The sequence below is a fragment of the Cuculus canorus genome, chromosome 19 (genome assembly GCF_017976375.1).
Source record: "Cuculus canorus isolate bCucCan1 chromosome 19, bCucCan1.pri, whole genome shotgun sequence".
NCBI classification, from domain to species: Eukaryota; Metazoa; Chordata; class Aves; order Cuculiformes; family Cuculidae; genus Cuculus; species Cuculus canorus.
The window spans coordinates 6,514,306-6,528,126 of record NC_071419.1 but is presented as its reverse complement, the minus strand read 5'-3'; the positions used below and the strand labels follow the sequence as shown (position 1 = coordinate 6,528,126).

At 42.6% G+C, this 13,821-nt stretch overlaps 1 protein-coding gene across 1 annotated transcript; it reads left to right on the top strand.

The window, feature by feature from the left end:
* The first annotated feature begins 674 nt into the window (after positions 1–674).
* On the top strand, positions 675–12,950 carry GLE1 (GLE1 RNA export mediator). Its single transcript, XM_054084439.1, has 16 exons — positions 675–826; positions 1,720–1,929; positions 2,885–3,010; positions 3,207–3,355; positions 3,682–3,742; positions 3,978–4,232; positions 4,738–4,963; positions 5,521–5,636; positions 5,838–5,907; positions 6,247–6,389; positions 7,260–7,450; positions 7,908–8,037; positions 8,378–8,482; positions 9,465–9,547; positions 9,718–9,781; positions 10,479–12,950. Exons 1-16 carry the CDS (start codon positions 731–733, stop codon positions 10,545–10,547), a joined length of 2,094 nt encoding a protein of 697 aa, XP_053940414.1. The 5' UTR covers positions 675–730; the 3' UTR covers positions 10,548–12,950.
* Positions 12,951–13,821: the final 871 nt, after the last annotated feature.

The following is a 13,821-nucleotide window of genomic DNA, read 5'->3' as shown; positions in this document are numbered from 1 at the left end:
GTGATCCCACACGCTGCACCAGGTGCAGTTTTGGCCACCACAGTATGAAAAGGAGATGAAGCTCCTGGAAAGTGTCCCGAGGAGGCCACAAAGCTGGTGAAGGGTCTAGAGAAGAAGCTGTATGAGTTGTAGTTAAAGTCATTTGGTCTGTTCAGCCTGGACGAGACTTGAGAGAAGACCTCATTGCAGTTTACTGCTTCCTTGCAAAGGGAGGAGGAGAATCAGGAGCTCTCCTCTCCATTGACCGAGGACAGGACATGAGGGAATGGCAGGAAGATGCCAGGGGAGGGTTAGGCTGGACCTTAGGAAAAGGCTCTTCCCCCAGAGGGTGGTGGAGCCCTGGAGCAGCTCCCGGCCAAGTCTGACGATATTCCAGAAGCATTTGGACAATCACAGAATGGTTTGGGTTGGGGGACACCTTAAAGATCACAACACCCTCAGCTGCGCAGTGTGAGGGTTGCGGTGCCCCGTGCAGGGACAGCACTTGGACTCCACGGTCCTTACGGGTCCCTTCCAGCTCAGATCACTCTACAAGAACCGGCGAAACCACCAGTACCGCGGGTCCTGCCGGGGTGGGACTCGAACCCGCGCTCCTCCACGACGGGTACGTTAACACCCTCTGCGTGCGGAGCCGGAAGCGGAGGCACGCGGACCGGAAGTAGAAACGCGCAGACCGGAAGCGGAAGCCCTTGATCTGCAGCCGCTGGTGGGAGCGCGGAGGAAGGTAACGATGTCGCCGCCGGAGCTGCGCTGGCAAACCCTGGACGCTCTGCGTGCCTCCAGCAAGGGCCGGCTGCGCTACAACCGCCACTGGCTGCAGGACGAGGTGAGGGGCCGAGCGGCACCGGGCACTCCGAGCCCTCCCGGCTCCATCCCCCTTACCGGTGGCAGCGCCCCCGGTGTCGCCTCGCTCCCCGCGGCCGCTGCTCCTCCTTTCGCCCGCCAGCTCCTCCGTGCGAGGCTCTGGGTGAGGAGGAGTGGGTTCGAGCGGGCGGGGCTGCAGGAGCTGCACGAGAAGGCGTTACTGTTACGAAAACTGGAATATCTTTGATTTAAGCTAAATTAAAGTATCATCTAAGTAATTCTGGTTTTTTTGAAAGGCAGATAGGATGTCCCTCCGAGAGCAGATTGCTTTCAAACAGCGTTTTTCCAGACGCTGCTCATCCTTTGGCAATGGTGATGCCTCGTGCTTGGTGTGATCTGTGCCGAACAGAGGTGTCTGCTGGAATCCCCTCTGTTAGCAGCCTTTCCCCAGCCCAAAGGCAAGGTCAGGCAGAGCTGGAGCCAAAGCTCGAAGTCAGAAAGAGATTTGGCTGTTGTGAAGTTCATAACAACATTAAAATGATTTCTTAGAAAGCAACAGAACATTCACCACACTTCTGGAAGAACTTATCCATGTCCATGTGAGTGGGGAATCCATCCTGTCCCAGCTTTTGTCTCGCTGCACAGGATCGCTGGGGATCACTCCCTGTTGCCCAGCCCTGATAAACGATACTCACTTCCTAAAACTCTGAAACAAGTTTTAGAGAGTTTATTTGCAGGAATTTTTGGTGTCCCAGGGAGCCTGGAAAAAGCGTGGAGAACAGCAAAATAAAGGGACAAACCGGGGCCCTGAGCGGTGGCTGTGGAGCACCTGCTGCCCTGCGCGGATGGTCTCAGTGTTTAGTGTTTTGTTGCTTTCTTGATGTTCTACACTCACAAAAATTGTTTCGACTTTAGGACATCTTGGAAGGATGCATAACTCCGATTGCGCTCTCCCCATTTTGTGCCTTGGTCCTGGACAAAATGCCTGTGCAATCCTCCCCAGAAACTCCAGCCTCCAGTTCGTCGTCGAAAGAATCTACTCCACTCCCAAAGCAGGAAAATGTTGCGCCGGATGGCTGCCAGCACTCCTCGCCTCTTCCTTCCGCCGAGCCGAGCAAAGCCAAGGTAGCACTGGCTTTAATCCACACGTGAGCATCTGTGAGAAAAAATGTGTGAACCTTCCCTGTAAATTGTCTGGTAAAGGTTGGGTTTGTAGGGAAACACATGCTGGGTTTTAGTTTTCACCTGGATAAATAGGTGATAACAGTAATGTTAGTAGGATTTTCATAGAAGAACATTTCATAGCTGGCCAAAAGTAAACTTCCTTTTTTACCATAACTAAGAAAAATGTGGTTGGTGCCGCATGAGTGTGTGGATTAGCAGCACGGGATTCATCCGTGTGCAGGGATGAGGTCCCAGAGCAGCGTCAGTCCTGTTGTAGGAGTCTGGGGGTTCTCTGGAGTCTCTGAATGGCTCCAAGGCGTTATGGCGCTCTCTGATGAGGGAGAAGGGCCGGAAGCTGGCAATGAGTTGTGGAGGTAAGGAAGCTGATGAAGCACCTGGAAAGAAAACAAGTATTTCGTTTTATGCATTAAATGATGACTTTGCCAGATAAAAATTATACCGAGCAGGAAAGTTTTGCATCATCTTGGCCCCATTTAGACTTAAGAAATATATTGTGAGGAAAACACTGTAATAAAGCAGCAAGATCTGATATAAGAGGGAGTCTGAAGATTCCTGAAGAATGATTCAAAGTATAAACCTTTCTTCCAATGTAGCATCGTCACTGAATGTTACAAGGATGTGCGGAGTCGGGAAGGTCCTAGAGGCTCTTGGTATCTCTGCTTCCAGCTCTAGTGATTGGGAGAAGTAATTATCCCAACCTCACATAGGAGCTGGAGGATACTCCAAATGCTGAGGCTGCACTGCTGGGACATTAACCACTCTAAAAAGTCATGCATTGTTTGATTCCTTTGTCTGTTTCTCTATAAATTGCCTGAGAGCTGATTTACCTGGTTTCCTCCATGAGTTGCTGATATTGCATTCAGTCACTGATTTTGCTTATTTGCTGACCCCGCAGGGAAGTGAAGATCTTAATCTGCTGGAAATGGATGGGGAAGTTTTCCCAACAGATCCACCATCTAAGCTTACACAATATGAAGGCTGCATTCGTCTCTACGAGGAAATGCACAGGTTGAGAGCACAGGTAAGATAAAAACCCTTGAGGGTGTATGTGACTCACAGGAGAGCTGCATAACCAGACATAACAGTGCGTGGGTAAAAGCAACAGGACTGTAAGTTATCTTAAACCTTGGTCTCTAAGGTTTAAATAACCACAAGTAGGTTCTGTTGGCCCACTTTGAACAATTTAATTTGTATTTTATTCTCTCTGCAATCTGCAGGAGAGGCTGAAGCAGCGGCAGGAGCAGTATGAGCAGATGGTGACGACAGCGTACAAACAGGCTTGTGAACAACTGAAGCGCTTTGATGAACTGAAAGAGCTGAAGTGGCGTCAGGAGATCCAGGATTTGCAAGAAATGATGGAGAAAAGGTGAGATTTGCTTGGATTTTTTGTATCTGTAAAATATAGCATTTAATCAAAGTGAGGATTAATTCTTGTGCCTGACAATGCCATGCTAGTCGTTTGTGCCTGAAAATCTCACCTGCTGCTTTTCTTCCATTAACTGTCCTATTATTGTTTGTCTTTCAAAGTAGATCTCTGGCTGCTGTTGCGGTTTCAACGGTTAGAAAAAGGCTCTATTTGTGACAGTTAAAGTTCCTTTAGCTTGGTTTATTTTAAAAGTAACTTGCTGTGTGTTTGTATTTTGTCTTGTTCATGTCTTGAATATGGTTTTTTTGTCTTTATGCGTATTGCAGCTCAAAGGAGGCTCAGGGAAAGCAAGAGAAGCTGAAGGAAGAACACCGACACAGAGCGAAGGTCTGAGACTTTCATACAAGACCGTGTGGTGGGAACGGGAAAGGCAGCTCTGGACTGGGAATGTATTTTCTGGTGCTGTCGTAGGCACCTGCTGCATTGCTGTGGAAGCGCAATAAAGGCACATGTGTTGAAGAGGCAGGAAGGTCCTGTACAGCTGGAGTCATCAGACCAACAAGGACCTGTAATGCTGGAGCTATTCAAGTATTTTGTGTGTCTTGTGTCTTTCTCTCCCCAGATATTAAACTTAAAACTGCGTGAGGCAGAGCAGGAGCGTCAGCGTCAAGAGGAGCTGGAGCGTTTGCGAAAGGAAGAGGGCCAGGAAAGACTGCGTCGCCTTTATTCCATCCAGGAGGAGGTGCTGCAACTTAACCAGCAGATTGATCCCAGTTACAGACACAAAGACTTGCCAAAGATCAATCTTTCTGCATACAGTAATCGTGGCAACGAGATCTGCGGGCTGGTGTCAGGACTCATTCGCACCACAAGCGAGGTACAGGCTCTGGGGTTGTTCTTCACTTTGATTGTCATTCCTACTTAAAGCTTCCTGAGGTTGTCTTCAAAGCCTTTTCTTTGTTAGGAGGCTGTTAAATAAGATGTCACAGAAATGTTTCTAGATACTTCTCTTATAAAACATCTAATTTTAAAGAATTCTTTTCTGTGGCACTTAGCTATTCTCTTTGAAAATGGCTTACAAAAACGCATGAGGATTTCTGCAGGAGAAAGATTGAATACTAAAATACTGAAAACTCTTGATGCTGTAAAGTTCCTTTTGGAGACAACTGTGGAAGTAGAGTGCTTCAAGTTGTTAAAAACTTGGACACATTGTGATTCTTATATTCTCAAGCCTTTTTGCAGTAACTAGCTTGACATTTTTTTTCTCTATGTAAAGGTTAAAATGTGTAGTTGGCTCCTGGGTTGATGCTTCCTCTCGCCGTCGGGCTGCAGACAGTGGAACAAAAGATTGATGCTTTATTACCTCCTCTGCTTCTTGACAGAGAGGTTTCCCTACTCAAGTAGACGTGGCCAGTACCGAACGAGCGCTGCAGGAGATGCGAGGGTTGATAGCCAGCATGCAGCAAGAAATCGCTGCAGCTGTGGAAGAAAAAAGGAGAAGAGATGAAGAGGAAGAGAAACAGAAGCAGGAGTTACTGAAAGCAGAGCAGATGAAGGCTGAGGCTATAGCCCCCGCACAGCAGCTGGGGGGAAAGCAGCAGAAGGGAGGTCGGTTAGGCTTTTTTTGTTTTCCTCTTTTTTCCTCCTTTCCCTCCTTTCTCACTCTTAGGCTCAATATTGCTTTGGCATCTTATTGTTGTGACACCACACCTTCTCATAGCCTTTACTTTTAGCCCAATTAGCAAAATGGATGTAGGACAGCTGGCAGCAAACTTGAAATGAAAGTGATGCAGCATAAATTGACTGTATTAACCAGAGCAAAACCTGCTCTTCCTAGACTGTATGCCAAGTATTGGAGTATTAGAGAATAAGATTATGGCTTCTTGTGAGTGTATCTGGGTCATGCAAGGACAGGCCACTGAAACAGCTGCCTTCTCATGAGTAAGTTAAGTCCAAATAACCTGCCTTTATGAGCTATGACGCTGAAGAAGGACTACTCCTGTATAGCTTGCAAACTTATAGTTCATTTATGGACATAACTAAGTTTGGGGGCGAAAAGCAATCATGCAGCTGTTAGTTCCTTGCAATTTAAAAAAAAAACTTTCTTAAAGTTTTCCAGAGTTTTGAGTCTTTCTTAGTCTTCTGCTATTTTGTTTTAATATCAGGACTTCAAGTTAAAGCAGATCCAAGTACCATGCAGTGGTACCAGCAGCTTCAAGATGCTGCTGAGCAGTGTGTTGCTTCTTTCAGTGAAATCAACAACTGCAAAGACAACAAAGAGGTAGGAACAAATGATTAATAATGCTGAAGAGTCATTGTCTACATTTCTAGAGGAAATAGGAGAGCTTTCAATGAAAAAAAAAAAACCCCAAACAAACCCTAGTCGTAACTCAGCAGCCTCTGTTAACAGTCTGCTCATCCAAATTATCATAGTAGTTTAGTTGTCTGTAAAGGTTTGCAAAGTTGTTTGTTTGTTCTGCAGGTTAAGAGGATAAAAACAGACTTGCAGAAAGCAGCTACGATCCCTGTGAGCCAGATCTCTACAAGAGCAGGTCAGGAAAACACCAAAAACCCAGTCCAGCTGAAATGCCTTGTGCTGCAGGACACAACCTATCCAATGTTTCTATTGGATAGAAACAGAAATCTGCTGTGGATGCAGTCTAAGTCTTTGCGGCATGTTGTGTGCTTATGTTTTGAAGCTCTGTTGCTTCCCTACGAGGCATTTTGGTTCATCATGATTCAGTTTCTTTAATCAGATGTAGCAAACAAATGCTCCGAGATGCTTTGCCCTTTGGGGTGTAGGTCTAGTTTTTGCAATGTTGGTGTGGTTTCGTTAAAACTTGTCTGCTGTTTCCTAACTTTTTGTCTCCATACATTCTTTATATTTGCAGGCTCTCAGCTGAGAGAGATATTTGACAAGATCAATAACCTGCTCTCTGGAAAGCCTGTTCAGACTGGAGGGCGAACTGTGTCAGTGACTCAGCATCCGCAGGGTCTGGATTTTGTTTACTACAAACTTGCAGAAAAATTTGTGGTGAGGAAACGTTCTCTGTATTTGTGTGGCAAAGATAGCTAGTGCTTTAAGAGATTCCTTTTGACACTCTTCAGCTACTAAGAATGAAATTTCTAGGTGATTAGCTTGCATGTATTAATGTTCATATTGATTAGAGAAAGTGCTTTTTGGATTAAAAAAAAGATTAAGTGAAAGAACTTAGTGGATGGGAGGGAAAGAGAAGCTATTTTATTTCTTGTAGGAGGAAGACTATTTTAAAATCCAGGCTTACATGTTATGTGTTCTGAACTAGTTAAGTACGAGTTAGGTGTTGGTGGAAAACAGGTTGATACTTTATTTATCATAAAACTGTATATATGCTCAAAACCTTACAGCTTGGCAGGACTGGGGTGGGGGAAGGCCCAGGAGGTGAACTTCTGTCCCTGCTGTGTGGATAGCTTCTCCCAAGAAATGAAGTGTCACTGTTGAAGCTGCTTTTTGAAGTTGGCAGTGTTGTTTTTCTCTAGTCTTTATTTGCTATATTTGGGCTATTTGAAATTGTCTTTTGTCCGTGCAGTGACAAATATACGCAAAAAAATTAGCCCATAGAGTAGAACTGTGGCTCGTTTATAAACACTTGAAAATGGTTGATTGGAGTGAAAAAATCTGTGCAGCCTTGCACTTTATGCCTGTATTTGCTAAGTCCTTTTTTCTGTTCTGAACCAAAGTTTAATGCCATCCTCTGTTGGAGCTGGGAATGTGGGGCTTTACTAGCTTTGCTGTGGTTGGCTCCATAGCCATGGAAACATTAGGATCCTTTAGTAGAGGCTAATTATATCAAAAAGAGATTGGTTTCTTGATTTGAGAAATGGCTTGAAGGAATGGGGACTGACTTTCCTTTCTTCCCTCCAGAATCAAGGAGAAGAAGAAGTAACTTCTCACCGTGATGCTGCTTTCACAATTGCTGTGGTGGCCTCAGGAATCTGGGAATTGCACCCTCGAGTCGGAGACCTCTTTTTAGCTCATCTGCACAAAAAGTGCCCCTATGCTGTGCCATTTTACCCTGCATTGAAAAAGGGGACTTCTATGGAAGAGTATCAGAGGTAAATTTATTCCCGGACTTGTTCAGCGTGAGCCCTGCAAGGGAGAAGCCTGTATTCTGAGTGAACGCTGCTTTTCCTCACCTGCAGGCACTGGGATGTGCTGGAATAGATTCTAGACATTCGCTCACAAGTGTGCAGCTCCCCTGACCCTGTTTCTCTGCAGGATGCTGCATCCTTCAGCTTTCAAAATGTCCTTTTGCTGCTTCTTCCTTGGCGTTTTCAAAGAACAGTTGATATTTATAGCTTGACTCAAGTTGGTTCAGTACAGAACCCTACATGGCATAAAATAGTGGAATGTGTGATCCAGAGGGATAATGGTCAGCCCTTGTGATAATTCCTGCATGGTTCTGGAGGATCTCTATTCTCAGTACAATTGACGTAAAGTAAGCTGAGAACTGCAGGGACTCAAGTGAACGTGTTTTGCTGTATTAATACTGAAACGTCTTCTCATTTTTAGGATGCTTGGATATCAAGTTACGGATTCTAAGGTGGAACAGCAAGATCGTTTTCTTAAACGGATGTCAGGATTTATTCGTCTTTATGCTGCTCTCATGCAAGTCCGGTGGCCTTATGGAAACAAACAAGGGGTATGTGTGCATGGCATTGTAAGTAGAACCTTGTCACTATCCCGAGAGACTATTAAGTGTATTGTAAACTCGATTTGTGGTTAAGGTGGGCTGAACTTAAACCAGCTCATACTGGACTTGAAGGAAGATGGTCATAACCATAATCAACAAGCAGTGCGAAGCAATTGTTAGTGCAGAGCTTTGCTTCCTTTCTTTATATTGTCATAATGATCCAGTTTTATGTTGGCTGCTGTAAAATAACTTTATAAAGAAGAAAGTAAACCAGAAAACTGCCTGTTTTGATAATAGCATTTTGTAAGTTGTAAAACAAGTGGTGGGTAGCACTTTTGTTGCTTTACAGGCACATCCTCATGGGCTGAACTACGGATGGCGCTGGCTTGCTCAGATGTTGAATATGGAGCCTCTGGCAGATGTGACAGCTACTGTTCTTTATGATTTCCTGGAAGTAAGTGATGTGGATAACTAATGGTTAAAGAGATCTGAATTGGTGACATCTTGGTTACCGAAGGGATTGCTGAGATGAGGTTCATTGTAATTTCTAACAGCAGGGTTTTTAACTTATCCTTATTCCTTCAGAAACGAAAGTGAGTATTTCCACATTCTTGCAAGTATAGCTTGGAAGCGGAATTATTTAGAAGCGGAAGTTTATACATGCAGCTTCTGTTGTTTGCATTTGGGTTCTGTTTAAAGTTCCTGGTGTTTTAAAAACATTTGCATAGTCCTATAAGAATAAGGTCAGCTGAGCTCTTGGCATCAGCTCATACAATGCAATGAGATCCCATGGCCTTCCCAGATGTATTATTCCATAAAACAGGATGGGATTTTCAAGTTGGAAAGGACAGAGCCTAATGTATATTAATCCTATATCGCAGGATATAGGGCTGTGCTAGATAAGAGCCAGTGATAGAGGCTGAAGTCAGGGGACACAAATGCTATTGAACATAAACAGCTTCTGTGCTTGTCAAATGCCTTTTGAAGAACTTCAGATATAGAAACGAGAGAGTAAAGTACCAAGTGAAACACACCATGGGGATTCTGCTAGTAGTGGTAGAGTCTGAGGAATGTTTGTGCTGCAAACTGACTGTCTCAAGAAAGCTGGTGAATCCACACAGCAGTAGTCAAGGTGGGGAAATGTCCACAACTTGCCCTTAGCAAATGGTGTTAGGGAAGAAGGTGTTTTTGGAGGGAGTCTGGAGTGAGAGGAAGAACAACAGAAAATTCATATCAGTGGCCACCACCCAATCAACAAGAGAAAAGTTCATAGTGCTGGCAATAATGGCAGCTAGAGGATTTCCTTGTTTTATCATAGGTGTAGGTGTGTTTCTTTAAATGTCTGGATGAAATATGAAGTGGTTGGTATTGAAGTTGTCCCACAGGTCTGAAATCCCAGTTCTGGAATCTGTTCTTTGTGGCTTTCTGTTCCTTAGGTGTGTGGCAATGCTCTCATGAAGCAGTATCAGGACCAGTTCTGGAAACTGATGCTGTTTATCCGAGAACAATATATCCCAAGGTATGGTATCTATGCTCTAGAATGTGAAATAATCCTTGTTTTTCACATATGAGTGTTTGCTCATAGATGACTCCTCCATCTTTTCCAGTCTCTGCCATTTCCCTCGACTTCCACTTGTAAAGCAAACCCAACTTTCTAAGTAGATTTTGAACCATGCTGTTTTTTTGCAGAATAGAAGAGATTACCAGCAGTGACCAGATGGGCTCTTTCATGCGTTTCAAGCAATTTGTAGAGGTAAAGCAGGTTTTGGGGTGTTTTTTTCAGTTTCCAGGCATCTTGGTTTTTTTCCCCTTTGTTCGATATGTGCATCACTGGTGGTAACGATGCTGGCGCTGCTGATCATCCCAACCCAGCGCTGGGATGTAACCCTTTGCTGGTAACCTTTCAGTTACTGAATTACCCTAAATGACAGATATGATGTCAAACATCTCACTCCTTTCTTACCTCACATCTAATTTCTCTCTATGAAAATATATTTTGATTATAAACAAAGTTCAGTGAGTAGAGAGGTACGAGTTGAGGAGGATTCTGCTGTGTCATTTCTGTAGCAGCTGATTTTTATTGGTTCCTTCCTTATTTTTATCTGTAGTCCTGATCAAATACACAAGGAAGCAGACGCTGAGCCACTCTGTAGCGTTTGTTTAGCATTGCGTTCTGCATCTTTTTTTTAAGAAAGCTTGCAAAACTGTAAAGTTCTTGATTATTTGAGTTGTTTTGTGAATGTTGACTTAGATTATTTATGATATTAAAGTGTGATACCTTCAGAGTTTGTGTGTTCATTTCAAATTTAATTTTGATACATTTTATTAGCAATTTGATTACATTTTCTTATTATTTGAATGTGTGCAGTAAGAGCTGTCAACATTCATGAGAAGAAATGGCAAATCAAGGTACACATTTTTTTTTTCCTTTTTATTTCTCTCTCCACTAGGAATGTCTACAGCTGAAGGACATGCCATTACCAAAGGGCGCCCTGCAATCTTCCTTTTGGAGATCATAGATCTGTTTATATTTCTTTCTCTCTGGATGACACTGCCTTCAGACCTGGCTTCCTGTTTCCGCGTAAAGGCAAAATAAATATATTTTGTATAAAGAGGAATAAGGAAAGAGTATTTCATCATCCTGTTCATGTTTAGATTTCTGTTGGGCAGAACAAACTTCAATTTCTTTGTGGTTTTGTGTTTAATTTGTTGCAAATAATTGGAAGTTATTCTTTGTTCTGAATTTTTATAAGTTTACATATAGTAAATTATAAAGGAAAAGTCTTCAATTTTTTATATGTTTCAACTTGTGGAAGATGTTTGGAATGTTGTATCCTGATGACCTCTGATTTCAGAAATTAAAGACTTAGACTGATGATTTGCACAGCGCTGTTCTGGTTCTGGAAGTGAAATACCTTGCAGCTTGATGAAACCTTAACAGAATAATGACTCTCAGAACCGCAAGAACTTTATTTTTGTATTTATTACATCTTCTTTTTATAATTGAATTTTTAATTATGCTGACGAACTTGCATCTGGTTCGTCTCAACAACATCTTAAAGCCACAGTGAGATGAGTGAAGGCACTTGGCCCAGCAGTGCTGGCATTACCTCTGCTGAATGTAGAGGCTGTACTCTCTGTTTAAGAGAGAGACTCTGTTTTAGAAGGTTTGCAGGGATAACAGTAACTCCATGGTTCCCCATGGTTCCACAGTTCCTGAAACTACAGAAATTCTGTGTCCGTTATCCATCAGATGGATGGAAGCCAATAATCCATTGTCTTACTAAAAAAAAAGTGGCAAAACGGTGCATTAATTGTAGCACTTTTGCTGATATTCTGCCATCCTTTGAGGAGGAAGTGGTGTGTGTGGGTTACTTGAGCTGCATTTTGTAAGGACTCTTTATGTAGGTGGATTTCTTCCTTATCAATGGTATAGTTTTTATATATCGAGTACTGTAACACTTTTGTACCAGTGGTGGATTATTCTGAGAATAGTTCATTGTAGAAACCTGCTTAAATTAATAATAAAGTTTGGGTATTCTTCTTAACCTGAAGCTGATGCAGTTTGGTTGGGGTTTTTTTTTTTCTGTTGGAGGGGATCGTCAAGAAAAATCTATAGCTCTGTTAGCTGAATCTCTATTCTGGTGAATACAGGAGATCAGAGTGATGGGAGATTTGTTTGATCTATGGTGTACTGTCCTTGAACTATTTTGGTGGTTTCTTAAGGTGAGAAAATTTGTTTCTGAGTTCTAGAAAGTAGTGTGTTATTTTTGCAGTGTACTTTTGCAAGTTAAAATTGTTACTATTTTTACCAGATTCCTTTTGTTATTCCTAGAGGCACCAAAATTTGAAGCTGTAGAAAGCAAGTTGAAGCCTTATGAGAATCTGAATTTGATTTTTATATAGCTTTTGAGAGAAAGAGTTGTAACATACCTTGGAATTCAGGCTTTTAAAACCTTTAACCTTGGCTTTAAAATTGACGAGTAAATAAGTTAAAATTCTATTGGGTTTATGTTATATACTTTGTAAGTTAACTCTGGAGTTGTTTAGACGGGCATTAACAGTGATTGTTCTGGAGTACTGGAAAGCTCCTTCCGGTTTTCTTTTACCAGATAATGCTGGAGCAATATAACTGTCATCAGTAGAGTTGAAAATGTTTAAGTTTTCCTATACTGAGTGGAGATGTTTTAATTACATCTTACACATCTGCAGTTGTTTTGGCGACGCACTTTGCCAAGACGGTACTTGGTGTTGTCTGTGAGGAACCATCGTCTGCCTGTGCCAAGATGCAGGGAGGGAGGTGATAATGTCTATATGAGATAGGATAGCTTACTGCTTTTTTGCTGACAGGTACCCGTGGGAGCAATGCCAATTATATGGAAGATTAATTGGGCCTAAGATAAAGCAGGAAGCTGGTACCAAGCATATTAGAATAAACATTACTGAAAAGACCAGATGTTCCAAGCTTGACACACAGGATGACGTATCTTAAATGTGTGAGAAGGTCAGGCTGGAAAAAAAAATGCCTGGGAATAAGTGAATTGGAGGTATGGCCGAGAACAGTCACAGAGTGTGGAATAGCCAAAATCATTCTGTTTGTCTGAAGGTTGGAAAAATGAGGAACTGTATAAAGATCTGCCTGAATGAGAGAAGCCAGGAGCAGTAGAAGTGGCAGTAGTAGTACTTTCTTAATGTGACCTCTGTATGCCATGCTGATTAAAAGAGTATAGTTGAAGAATACTGCGAGGTCTGTCTCTCCTTCATTGCTGCAGGTACCAGGGTTTTGTAACATTTGTGGGAGGAATATCAGTGTATATTTTTATAAATAACAAACACAGTATCCTTTTCTGCTTCTGTAAAGGTCATCCAGGTACTTACATACTATTTCAAAATCACTAAGAAGCATTTCTAATGAGATGATGAGTGCACTTCAAAACAGTCATAATAAATAAAAATTTATTTTTAGATGGAGCCTAGGGTTGCATCTCCTGCTTGAACTGGTGGTTGGTTTTTATGCTCTTCTGGTTGGTGTCATTTTAGGAGTTTTAAATATTAGCCATTTGGTGTTAGATGCGGTGCAAATAAGGTCGTATGTCTATTCATGGCATTTTCATATGCCTATTCCTATCAAATATGACAAAAGAAAGCATCTCAGATGTGAAAATACTGCACATTCAGGAGGAGGTGCATTGAAACTGCCATGAGTCACACTTTTCCTTGGAGACAAGAGTTCCAGGCAGGCTGGGGTGCAGTCGCTCTAAATGTGCTTTTTCCTTTTAAAGTACTTTAATAAAAGAAAGTGTTATTAACTCAAAAAAATCACTCAAGCCCACTCACTGCTTTGATGCCATGAAGCTCTTGCTGCCTTCCCAGAGATCTTTAAAGAAAAAAAAGAGCTTAGAGTAGGCTTTTTTTTTGCCAGATCTGTTTTAAACATCTCGCTTATCCTGATGTCTCATTTTCTTTCTAATTTATGCATCAGCTTTTCAAAAATAGATTTCTCCTGACGTTTGCAGCCTTTTGATGCTCTGTCCTTGCCACGGCGCTTTGTGACACCGCTCGCTGCTGCTTCAGAGGCTGCCTTGCCCACCGAGATTTTTAATATTGATGGATAATTTTTAATATAGACGGCTCAGGCTGCCTCCTGGAAGCAGCAGCTTCAAAATATGAGTTCCCACCCTTGTGTATTTTTAATATATATGGGTTAAAACTCATATTTTTGGACATAGAGGGGTGAAAACTCGTGAGGCTGCTGAGGGACATAGTAAAGCCTGGCCCCCACCCAGTGCAGCA